Source organism: Carassius carassius, chromosome 5 (assembly GCF_963082965.1).
Source record: "Carassius carassius chromosome 5, fCarCar2.1, whole genome shotgun sequence".
Lineage (NCBI taxonomy): Eukaryota > Metazoa > Chordata > Actinopteri > Cypriniformes > Cyprinidae > Carassius > Carassius carassius.
The window spans coordinates 1,200,629-1,213,128 of record NC_081759.1 but is presented as its reverse complement, the minus strand read 5'-3'; the positions used below and the strand labels follow the sequence as shown (position 1 = coordinate 1,213,128).

The 12,500-nt window shown below is 34.0% G+C and overlaps 4 protein-coding genes across 5 annotated transcripts in view; all 4 read left to right on the top strand.

The window, feature by feature from the left end:
• LOC132140163 (myotubularin-related protein 3-like) overlaps positions 1-1,796 on the top strand; it is a 7,356-nt gene extending 5,560 nt beyond the window's left edge. Inside the window, exons 6-7 of the mRNA XM_059548975.1 lie at positions 691-773; positions 1,610-1,796. Coding sequence (XP_059404958.1) covers positions 691-773; positions 1,610-1,796 — 270 coding nt within the window. The remainder of the gene's footprint in view (positions 1-690; positions 774-1,609) is intronic.
• Positions 1,797-3,461: 1,665 nt separating this feature from the next.
• Positions 3,462-5,287, top strand: LOC132140162 (homeobox protein cut-like 2). The gene is made up of 5 exons (XM_059548974.1): positions 3,462-3,603; positions 3,675-3,733; positions 3,827-3,866; positions 3,976-4,021; positions 4,842-5,287. Exons 1-5 carry the CDS (start codon positions 3,466-3,468, stop codon positions 5,285-5,287), a joined length of 729 nt encoding a protein of 242 aa, XP_059404957.1. The 5' UTR covers positions 3,462-3,465.
• A 586-nt stretch (positions 5,288-5,873) lies between these two features.
• Positions 5,874-9,555, top strand: LOC132140209 (homeobox protein cut-like 1). The gene is made up of 4 exons (XM_059549022.1): positions 5,874-6,296; positions 7,196-7,384; positions 7,971-8,205; positions 9,168-9,555. The coding sequence occupies exons 1-4, from the start codon at positions 5,978-5,980 to the stop codon at positions 9,394-9,396; spliced, it is 972 nt and encodes a 323-aa protein (XP_059405005.1). The 5' UTR covers positions 5,874-5,977; the 3' UTR covers positions 9,397-9,555.
• Positions 9,556-10,258: 703 nt separating this feature from the next.
• Positions 10,259-12,500, top strand: part of LOC132140573 (myotubularin-related protein 3) — a 27,329-nt gene continuing 25,087 nt past the window's right edge. For both annotated transcript variants that reach the window (XM_059549382.1, XM_059549381.1), the window contains exons 1-2: positions 10,259-10,399; positions 11,834-11,901. The gene's annotated coding sequence lies outside the window, so the exon portion shown is untranslated. The remainder of the gene's footprint in view (positions 10,400-11,833; positions 11,902-12,500) is intronic.

The window sequence follows — 12,500 nt, the reverse complement described above, 5'->3', positions numbered from 1 at the left end:
GGATGTTACAAACAGCATTATTTAAATACATTTCATGATTTTAAGAACTAGTTCACAGCAAAAATGAAAGTTATGTCATTATTTACTCACCCTCATGTAGGCTTGCGTTCTTCTGCGGAGCACAATGAAGGCTCTTTTGCACTGAAACGGAAATAAAGATCATTAAAATCAGCATGAAAGCATCATAACGGTTCATAAAGCAGCTGCGGCTCTCATCTGATTCATTATGTTTGATTATGAGCGAATGGTGTTTTAGACCACAGGAAGGTCAGCCAATTCAAATCGATACTAGTGAAACTGAAATTAAAGCAATCATTTAAAAAAATGTTACTTGAACAAAAAACATTGACAGAAATCAAATATAAAAATATTTATAAATAAATATAAATAATATATAAATGTTAATATATAAATAACCCTATAAATAAAGTATTATTAAATATATATATATACATATATATAATAATTTTTTTTTAAATGACAAAAGAAAATCTAATTTTAATTTAGTATAACAGTGTTATAAATAACTAAAATTAGAATAAAAAAATAAAAACTTTATAATTTTTTACATAATGAAAAATAATACAAATGACAAAAAACACATGAAAAGGTAAAATATTCAAATAAAAACTGCAGCACACTGTTATAGTAGCATCTCAGGAGCACTGTGTGTGTGTGTGGTGTGTTCAGGTTCCTCTGCAGCTGATTGAAAGTGTGGAGTGTGCAGATCTGACACAGATGCAGCTCACCTGTAAAGACTGTAAGCTCATCAGGTACGTCTGTGTAACAGCACTGCTTTGACTAACAAATGTGTCCCCGCTGCGTCTGAGTGCTGTATGTACACAGTGTCCTCAGTGCTGCACTGTGCATTAGACCAAACTCTCTTCCTTTGGAATAATGTACAGAAGACGGTTTTCTCCACAAAACAAGTTTTCATCTCACAATTCACACATGAACTTGCAAGTCTGACTTTTCACCAGATTAAAAGATTATATATATATATATATATAAATAAAAAATAAAAACTTTCTAAAATCTAATAGATCTGACATCTCACAACTGTACGTTTAAATCTTAAAAAGAGTCAGAAATGCAAGAAGAAAGCTAACAATTTTTTTTTCAAAACCAAAAAGTCAAACTATAGAAGTTTATATCACACAATTTTGCATTTATGCTTTCTCTATAACTTCCTCACAATTCTCCCAATTTCGCTTTTTTGATTCCACCATGGGAAAATATAAATAAAAACGTAATTGCAACTATATCTAAAAAAAAAATCTGACTTTTTTAATTTATGCATTTATTTATTTATTTTTAGAATTCTGACTTTTCTCACTGATTTCTACATCGTGCAATTCATTTTTTTTCTTTTTCTCCACAAAGGTAAATACAAAGGTAATTTTACCTCACAATTTAAACTTTTCTTCTCAGAATTAAATAAGCTTAAGTTTATTTTTCAGAATGCCTGAATTGTGAGACAAGATGTCACAATTACGTTTTTATTTCTTTATCCCAGGATGGAAATAGGCTTCCATTATAACGTGCACTGATGAAGCATAATAACACGTCTATCAGGAAGTAGATGGTAACCTGCAGGGTCTGTGTTCAGGTGTAACTTCCTGTCGGCGGAGCAGTGTCAGGATTGGCTGAGGAGGATGAGTGCAGTTGTTCGACCGCCGGCGCGACTGGAGGAGCTCTTCGCCTTCAGCTTCCTCTCGTGCAGCGCTGAAGACAGAGAGGTGCATGATGGGATCTGCTGTGCAGGTACTGCACATTTGTGCTTTACAGGTTCTTGAACTGGTTTACTTATCGGTGAACAATGTGTCCTCACCCTCACGTCCTTCCAAACCTGTATGACTTTCTTTCTTCTGTGAAACACAAAAGAAGATGTTTAAAAAATGTTCATGCTGCTCTCTCTCATGCAGTGAAAGTGAATGAGGATGAATGCTGTTCAGCTCCAAAACTGATAGAAAGCACCACAGAACTGGATTATAACGTCAATTTCTGGGAATTTGTACAGTGTTTAATAGGGAAATGTGTATTTTAGATGCTGCCACAATTTTCCAGCTTCTACCCTGTGTTTTAACCAATTTGTAGTTTCTGTGACCCATTTTAAAGTATAAATATTGTTAGCATTTGCTTTGTCTGTCATGTTCATGTTCAACAGCATGGTTTGAGCTGTTTCAAAGAGCATCTTGAGCTTCAGTGTAAAAACATTTGAACAAAGAGTCACCTGATCAGTGACACTCATTTACTTCGTCACATTGAAATTGTGCACATTTCTTATTATATAAATTTCTCATAATGCTAAAAACTACTTTTAGACCTCACTTTAAGTAATAAAATATTTATATATTAATTAAATCCTTTGATCTAGTCATTTAAGCATTTACATTGTCATAATTTGTGATTTATCCCAGTGTAAAATATTTATTCATTGGTTTGTTTATAATTTAATTTGTACAATATTTCAATGCAAGTCAAAGATTAAATCAATGCAGTCAGAATCTGATTACACTGACCTACACTGAAAAGAGACTTTTTCCCAGCAACAGTAATGTGTCATATATTTCCATACTGAAGCTGTATGATGTAAACCAGGGTTTGTTTGCTTGTTTTGTGGGTTTTAGAGAACGTTTATTAGTTTTTTTGTTTCTTAGTTAAACTTTCCATCTGCTGTCTTCATCTTTACAGGATCTGTGTGTGTTTACTGCAGCGTCGCCAATGTAAGACTTTCTTAACTCTTATAAAGACTGGTAATTGTCAAACATACCTATTTAAAAAATATATATATATATATATTTTCAACAATAGTATTTAACTAAATATAAGTGTGAGCAACACTCAATATAAACATAAATATTTTAAAATGTAAATATACTTAATATAATACCAAAAAACAACAACATGCATACTAAATATACTACTAAATGTAAATTAAACATATACTATACGTAAATAATATGTAAATATATTACTAAGTATAAACAAATGTACTGAATGTTCCACTAAATAAATCTAAATAAATATATTAAATGTCACTAAATGTACAGTTTACTAAACACAAATAATAAAAGTAAATTTGAAATATATTAATAATGAACTAAATTTACTACTTAATATAAATGCAAATATATAAATGTAAATAAACTTAAAATATTGCTTAATAAAATATGTACTAAATGTATTACTAAATACTACTAAACATAAATATACTAAATATATTGTTAAATGTATGTTTTAATTATACTTCCTAATATAAATGTAAACAATTACAAAATGTAGACACTTAATATATTGCTTAATATAAAATGTATTATATAAATAGATATAAATATAAATATGCTACCAGATAAAAAAAAAGTGTGTCTTAAGATTTGAGAGTATTTTAGTTCTTATTGAGCTGAAGATGGTAATGAAGCTCGTCTGATTTGTAGATCTGCTGATGTGGAGACGATGGTTACGATGAGAGATCATCACATTCAGCGTCTGGAACAGGAAGTGCGACGACTTCAGTGTCTGCTGCAGGAAGTCCAGGAGCGAGCAGCCAATCACGTCGCTCTGCTGCAACAGCAACTGGCCACTAAATCACAGCATATAGAGGTAGAAACCTTTCAGCATGAGGATTGGGTATTGACTCGTTTACTCAGACTAACGTCCCGTCTGTTCGTTAGAGACTTCAGGCCGAGTTACAGTCCCAGCAGGACTATGAGAAGATCAAGACCGAGCTCAGGTACAGTGGTACACGAATATATTCTCTTCTCCAGTAATCTGCAAGAATATGGTATCACAAATGATCAGAACGTCTCTTTAATGTGACTTTCAGGACTCTTCGAGTGCTGGTGCAAACCAGAGACGAAGATTCGGTAAGAGAAACACACTTTTCTGCTTGTATACTATGTTCAGGGGTGTTTGCTGGCAGCGCTGCGCTGGTGAAGAAACAGTGTCTTAAACTCACAGTAAACTTCTTCTCAGGTGTTTTCTCCTTCTTCTGATGTCAGGAGCGTCTCTGTTGATAACGGTGAGGGTTTCATCCACTTCACAAATCCTTCCAGCTGAAATTAAATGATGAAAAAGTTAATATATTAATAATTTAATAACACATTCACATGTTTACGGTTCTCTGATGTCTGTTAATGGTCACGTGACATGCAGGTAAATAAAATATTTCCACTTTATTAGTAAGTGTTCAATTTTGGCTTTTAAATGATTTACTTTTCATTTCAACTTAAATATTTAGGTTTTATTTAGATTTTCTTTTTATTTGTGAATTATTTATTTGAATTAGAGTTTATTTTTAGTAATAGATTTATTTATTTGTTTTATCTAAAAATGTATTTTAATTTAAAATTCTCAAATAATTTATTTCAAAAAAACATATTTAAGCTTTTTAGTGCTTTGTTTTTTAGTTATTTTAATTAACTTTTTTTTTTATTTCTTCTAATTTATCTGAAATTAAACATTATTTTTATTCAAAATTAAACTAAAACAAGTTTTAAAAGTTTTATTTTTAGTACTTTTTATTTTTAAATTTTCAAATAATACAGAAGAATTTTATTTTTGTATTTTTTTGTTTTAATTGTTTTTAGTTCAAACTTATTTATACACATTTAAATTTACTTCAAATCAAATATTTAATTATTTACATTTTTATTTTTGCCAACTTTCAAACCTGAGTTTGAGAAAGCCTGGTATAATGTGACTTTAACCTTTAAACTGAACATAGTCTTCTCCGGCCTACATAAAATCTATACTACAGTCTATTTCACATAGAAAGAGATAATAAAAAACGTGATAATAAAATTAAACAACAACAAAAAAAAACCTTTGCTCATTGACAGATCCTGTGATCCAGAAAGAAAGGCCAGAGTCTCATCACTGCACTGAAGAAGAAGCCCTGAATGAATCTTCCTCTTTCATCTCTGGGTCACCAGCTTCATCTTCATCATCTCTGAGTGTCCAGAGCTTCAGTAAAGAGGAGCCTGACTCTGGTGAGGATGAGCAGGAGTTTGACACGGCTCGATTAGCTCAGCTGGTCAAAGAGGCTCTTCAGCGGCTGAACATCGGCCAGCGGGTGTTCGGTCACTATGTGCTCGGTCTCTCTCAGGGAACCGTCAGTGATATACTGGCCCGACCCAAACCCTGGAGCAAACTGACCAACAGAGGAAGAGAACCCTTCCTGAGAATGAAGCACTTCCTGTCAGACCAGCACAGCATCCGAACACTCAGCGACATCCAGGAGAGACTGAGAGGTGAGAGGATGCATGGATGGATAATAATTAGATGAAATTATGGATGGATGGATGGATGGATGAAAGGATGGATGGATGGATGGATGGATAAATCAAGATGGATAATAATTAGATGGAGAGTCCGTGCAGCCTCAGATCTCACTTTAAAACTATTTATTATTCTTTGTAAATCATTTATAGAGTTATCACATCAACATTTGGGATTTAAATATGGTTAATGCAACTGTTTTCTACTTTTACATTTGTGTCTAATTTAGTGAATTCAAAACTTTAAGTGAGGTTCATTTAATTTGAGGTTTAGTTTCAGTTGTTTTAATGCCTCAAATTAAATCAATGATAATACAGATCTGAAAAAACATTAGTTAGTTTTTTTCATATTTTATTTATGTTGCCATTTATTTCAAGTAAGATTTTTAATAGCTAAAATAACCCTGATTAAAAATGTTTCCATTCTAACTAAAACTGCAATAAATTTTCAATTGAAGTTCTAAAATTATTACTTAAACTAACATATAATGATGTTTATATGTTCAAAGTTTCTGCCTATAGTTTCTGTTTAAATAAAAATTAATAATAATTATATATATATATATATATATCTATGGTGTGTTCCAGTGCATGATGATGGTGATGAAGGCAGCAGATCTCAGCGCGGTGGAGACGCATCACATGACATCATCAGGAACATCCTGCAGCAGCCCAAATGTGAGACGCAGACGTCTGCGATGAACTGCGCACCTGTCCAGCAGGAAGAGGGGGATTATGGGACACTGGAGCCCAGCATTCAGTCCCTGGAAGATTTCGTCCAAAGCATCATCCAGAAGGTCAAATGTGAAATAAATGAAGATGCTGAGCCCTCTGTGAGCCGCTCGTTCCAGACGCTTCCAGCAGACCCGGATCAGAGAGTGCAGTGGTTTAAGACGGAGACGCGTCCGAGGCCTCGCTCCTGTGACACCAGCAGCAGCTGTGAGCTTCAGTCTCTGCATCTGGACACCTTCAGCATCACACAGAGAGTCAAAGAAACTCTCACCCTCAACAACATAGGTCAGTCTTCACTGCATCTAAAACACATCAGAAGTTTGTGCTCCAGACATCAGTGATTCCTCGAGTCATAACTGATCTAATGCTGAAGCAGAAAACAGAGAGGCACAGTGAAGGAGGAACATCTACAGACCAGAAGCATTTATTATCACCATTAACTAAAACATGTAGAATGTACATTTTTTTATTTATCCAAAAAAAAAAAAAAATTAAATTCAGTTTCAAATTATAATGATTTAATTCAGTAATTTAAATAAAATAAATAACATAAATTAGATGGGAAAAACAAACTTATCTTAAAAATCATACTTTTTTTTAGAATGATTTAGATACTGATTTTAATAATATATAAAAAGCCAAATAACAAAATTAATAAAAAATAAACTAAAAATTAAATTTAAAATAAAGAAATATGTAAAAATAAAGGCTAATTTAAAATATTAGAATGCTTTTATTCATGAATATGACTTAAAGAAAATGATCAATTATATAACTATCATAAATGGGAATGTAATGTACCAAAACTGTCACATTTACATTTGATTAATAATTTCAGTATTTTATTCTTTTTTTCATTCATATTTTTTGATTTAAAGAAAGTAAATTGATGGGTTTATACTTGTTTGATATTTACTTTCTGTAGGTTTACAGCTGTTCAGTTTGATTTGGAGACCGAATGGTAAAGAATGATATGAAAGTTTACTAATGAAGTCTCTTTTGGTGACTGATGAAGTGGAAAAACTATTTTACATCACAAGATGGTTTTGATATTTATTATATCATACTTCTAAATAAAATTGTTGAAAAATGTAATTATAATCAATGAACATGAAATGAAGAATGTAGAATCTGAATGTGTTTCTGTGTTCTATTGCTGTTCCTGATAGTTGTTGTTCTGGCAGGTCAGCGAGTGTTTGGCGAAGAGGTTTTGGGTTTAACTCAAAGCTCTGTGTCTGAACTGCTGTCGCACCCCAAACCCTGGACTAAACTCAGTCTGAAGGGAAAAGAGAACTTCATTCGGATGCATCTGTGGCTCCAAGACCCTCAAAACATCCAGAAGCTCAACGCTATGAAGAAGAGGGACCACAGAGGTCAATGTGTGTTTGATTTACTCCTCCTCCGTCCATCAGGAGTTTGTTTCTTCATCAGATCTGGAGAAATGTCTCATCAATGGATGCTCTGCAGTGAATGGGTGCCATCAGAATGAGAGTCTGATAAAAACATCACAATAATCCACAGCACTCCAGTCCATCAGTGAACATCTGGAGAAGACAAAAGATGAAACACATCCAGCATTAAGACGTTTTTAACTCAAATACATAGTCTATAATCATAATAACACTTCCTGCAGTGAAAAAGTGCATCTCCTGGAGGAAGTGTTATTATGATTATAGACTCTGTGTTTTTGAGTTATAAACGTCTTAATGCTGGATGTGTTTCATCTTTTGTCTTCTCCAGATGTTCACTGATGGACTGGAGTGCTGTGGATTATTGTGATGTTTTTATCAGACTCTCATTCTGACGGCACCCATTCACATCCATTGGTGAGCAAGTAATGCAATGCTACATTTCTCCAAATCTGATGAAGAAACAAACTCATCTACATCGCAGAATTTTTATTTTTGGATGAACTTTTCCTGTAAACGATCCTCATTAGAGTGAAATGTTCTTCCGCAGCTCGTCTCAAACGTGCTCTGATCGGATCAGACTGTGATTCACAGAGTTTGTGTGATCGCTGGAGACGGTGTGAGGTGATGAAGAGGCCGCGTGTCATCCTCAGCGCTCAGGCGAGAGAAGCACTGATAGCGGTGTATCAGACAGAGCCGTATCCGTCTCCACACACCATCGAGAGACTCGCAGCACAGCTAGGCCTGCACTCCAGCACCGTCAGCAACTGGTTCTACAACTACAGGTCAGAGACCCACCATCTTTCAGAATAAAACCCTTCAGTCCAGATCACAGGCTCCCAAATGGGGATAAAAAGCCAATAATTAAATAATTTAAATGTGGATGCACAATTAGTCAAAATAAGATGGATGATTGACGATTTGAATATTTGAAAGAATGTAAATGTAATTGCAGTGCAATATAAAAATAATTATTAAACCTATCATAATCAAATGTTCTTTTTTATTTGAGTTAAAACGATAATCTTCTAATATAAAATATATAAATTATAAATTTTATTACATAAATGTACAGAGAGATATGCACATGCGCTTTATATAAAACCACTCTATAATTTAAAATCTACCTGCTCCTTAAAAAAAAAATCTGTATAAATCGAGTGTCTCTTTTTTTAATTTTTATTTATTTATTTTTTTTTATTGCAAAACTTGTACAAAGATACAAAAACAGGGAAGCGAGACATAAATAAATACACTCCAACAAGAAGCAATCATGAGTGTCTTGTAGCTTCCCGGATCACAGAATCCGTAAAGTGACATCACACTTTACCAGCCCCGCCCACGATAGGTGATTGACAGCCGTGTTATATGTGACCCCCGCCCCCAGTGAGCCAGACACACACACACACATACACACACATACTATCTGCCATCTTTACTTCATGCAAGAGCTTTCAAGTAAGAAATGTCTTCTTATAAGAGCTATAGAAGTTGTTCAGTCCAGCCCTGCTCTGTAAAAGGGGGCGGGGAGCAGCATCTAATTTGCATTTAAAGAGACAGGGACTAAATCAGCCTGTTCTGCTTCCACTCAAAAATGATCTGTGCGGTATTTTGAGCTGAAACTTCTGACACCTGAGATTTATAATACATCTTGTAAAAAGGGGCATAATAGGTGCCCTTTAAACTCTTTTTATGGAGTTAAAGAATGAATATAATTCACAAACCCTGTCTTTCTCTCTGTTAACAGGTCTAGAATTAGAAGAGATGGTTTTTCAGAGCCAGTACAAACCAGATTATTTCAGAATCCAGTTGGTTCTGGTCCGGTTTCAGCCAGGTTAGTCCGAATCAAACAGGAGCCCAGTGAAGGAGAGATGGACACAGATCTGCAGAGAGAAGAGCACAATCACATCTCTGTCGGCGTACAGTCCGTCTTGAGCCTGAAGAGAGAGAAAGATGAAGATCTTTCTGAGCTGTGAGGTCACTGAGGACTTTATCTGAACAACAGTGTTGAAAAATCTCAGGAACATCACGAGATCGTCTCCCTGCTTGAGCTCTAAATTTGACCATTACATAATGTCAGTCTTTTTTTTCAGATTTTTTTTTATCATGATTTAGTTAATTTAATTAGAAGGTAAATCCTGATTAGCCAGATTGGTCTATATATATATATATATATATATATATATATATATATTAGTATGACTGAAGAATACTTGTTGGTTGTATATTTGTCTGATAACTACTTATGTAAGTTCATTTAAATTCAGTTTGGAAATGAGATTAAATAGTAAATAAAGATTTGCTAATAAAGTCCTTTTTGGTGACTTAAGTTGAAGTCTGAATCTTATTTTTGCTTTTGTTTGAATTTGTTTTGTCCCAGTTATGTTGCTGAAAAAGTCTTTTAAATTACTGGATGTAATAAAACATTATAAATAATAAACAATGCTGTTTTATTAAAATAATTAACTCCAATATACTGCCAGTGAGTTAACTCAAGATCAAATTAACTTACGAAACAAACAAACAAGTACATACATTTGCACTCAAGTTAATGGAAATTAGCACAATTATTACAGCCTATAATTTTTTTAAGTTAATGTAAAATGTTTTTATTATTACTCAAACAACAATTACAAAAAGGAACATTGCCAATGGATTACAAAATACATCAAATATTACCAACAATGGATCAATTCTATTAAATACAGTATTAACACACACACACACACACACACACACACACACACAATCAACAAAAAACTCTGCTAAAGCCAAATCAAAGAGTTCGCTCGCTCTTGCGTGATTGCGTCATGACGTGGCGGCGTCACATGACCGTAGCAGCACAGCTGAGAGGAAAGCGTCATGGCGGTGTAGAGCGGATTACTCTCAATGTTTACATTCCATTTACCGTCTCTATTCTGATTTTACCTCGGTTTTACCTCAACGGGACGCGTCTTCTGCGGCGAACGCGTGAAGCAGGTGAGTGTGCGACGCTGCTAGCGGTTTATTAACAGTATCGGTGCTACGGGTTCCGCCCTCCACAACAACAACAACAAACATAAACAACACAACCTCGAGCTCTAATGACAGACATTCGTGTGTAACATGTGATAAAATAAACTCAGGAGCGGTTTAATCAGTGCACTGGTGTTCGTTCTTGCAGCAGACCGAACTGTCAGTTAAAAACTACACAAGATTTCTGTCTATCTAGTGCACCTCTTTAAACAGCACACTTGGTAGGCATCATCAACACATTCAGAGTCAGCTTGACAGTTCACTACATGCACTAAACTGCTGTCTAGTTAGTCAGATCACTAGGTATTAATGCACAACACACGTCTCCTAGCATGATTATTAACATGTACACCGTTGCACAATAGACAATACAGAAACTAAATGAGTACAGGAAGCTGTTTTATCTGACCTACCTTTGCAAAGTGATTATTGTGAGATTAGACACTCTTGCGATAGTAAAGCACTTTGAGTAAATTTGCTCCTGCAGGACTGGGCTGTTGAAAGCCACGATAACGTATCTTTCATTATATGTGTTTTATTGAAAGCAAACAGATATTTTCAGTTAATGTTAGCTTGTCAGGAACAGAATAACAAGGCGTTTTGTTTGCATGACCTTTGATTACTTTAGATCCCCATCGACATGAATAGCCACATATCTGTGTGTGTGTGTGTGTGTGTGTGTTTTAACCATAACACTACTCAGGTTTGACCTGCCCTTCAAAACCGGTTTTAATTTTTAATCCTTGTCCTGTTTATTATTGGTTGACTATGAATTCTGTTCAGGTTGTTCAGGTTAACACATGGCCATTTACTCCTGACACACATTAATCAGTGTTTCTGAAGGTTTAAAAAGGTCATCTTAAATTCATAGTTATGGCATTAAATGTTGCATGCACTATCCTCTGTATATTTGTCTTGTTTTCCTGTATATCTAAACATCCTTAAATCAGAATACATTTACTTGAGATGCAAAATGAACATATAAAGTCTTGTTTGTGAGACATTAAATAAAACGAAACAAGGTTTATGCTGAAAACCAAATCAGATGTCTGCAAATGCGGAATGAAAACAATTTCCTTTTTTTTTTTTTGAGCGCTTTAGCAGATATTTATTTTTGTTTAAGGTTAAAAGACTTCTTATTTCATATAATTTTGCTTCTTAGATAAATGTATATATTGATAAAAAAAAAAATCTTTAGACGTTTGCACTGAAAAACAAGACAGAAATACTGACGAACTTTGTAAAAATTGCATTTCCAGACCATATTGATGTATTGTTTTTCTTAAATGTTCTACTATGTTAGTGTGCTACATTGTCACATGATCTGATTATGTTGCATGTTTAATTTGGGTTTTAATGTTTAACTCAGTCTTTTTTTGTACCTGTCATCTATTGCAGACTTTCTTTCTTTCTCCGAGCGCCGTCTCGACACACACAGACCGATCCAGATCCAGATCCAGAATCAGGTCTGTAATCTTCATTATAACATCACGTGTCAGAAATGCAGTGTGTGGAATGTGTGCATGTTAGTGCATGTGTGTTACAGACACAGATTTGTTTCTGCATGGTTTAGGATTCACCAGCTGAATGTGTTTTCTGATGCATCGACACACAGTGAAATGATCTTATCTATGTGATGATATTGATGAGACATAAGAGGAATCTAATGCTTTCATGCAGTTTTATTTCACCTGGATTGAATTCATGAAAATCCTGTCCCACACTTTGGTTTTATTTTTCTTAAGATAAGATAAGAGATATTGCAGTTATTTAGTCTCTGTGGAGGACAAGACCTTACATGACACCTGTAAAATCATTCATAAATCTCTGTGTCAGGTGCACATTTCACCCCCATAAAAATAATATATATATATATATGCATAAAGAAAATGATGCCCTTAAAGGAACATTTTTGAATCATTGACATTACTGTATATGAATAAAAAAGTCATTACTGTAATATAAAACTCATTTTGATTAATGCAATGCAAAAAATTATAAATAGAGCACAATTGTATACAATAATTTTATTTTATATAATACTGTTATATTAGTACCACTGAGG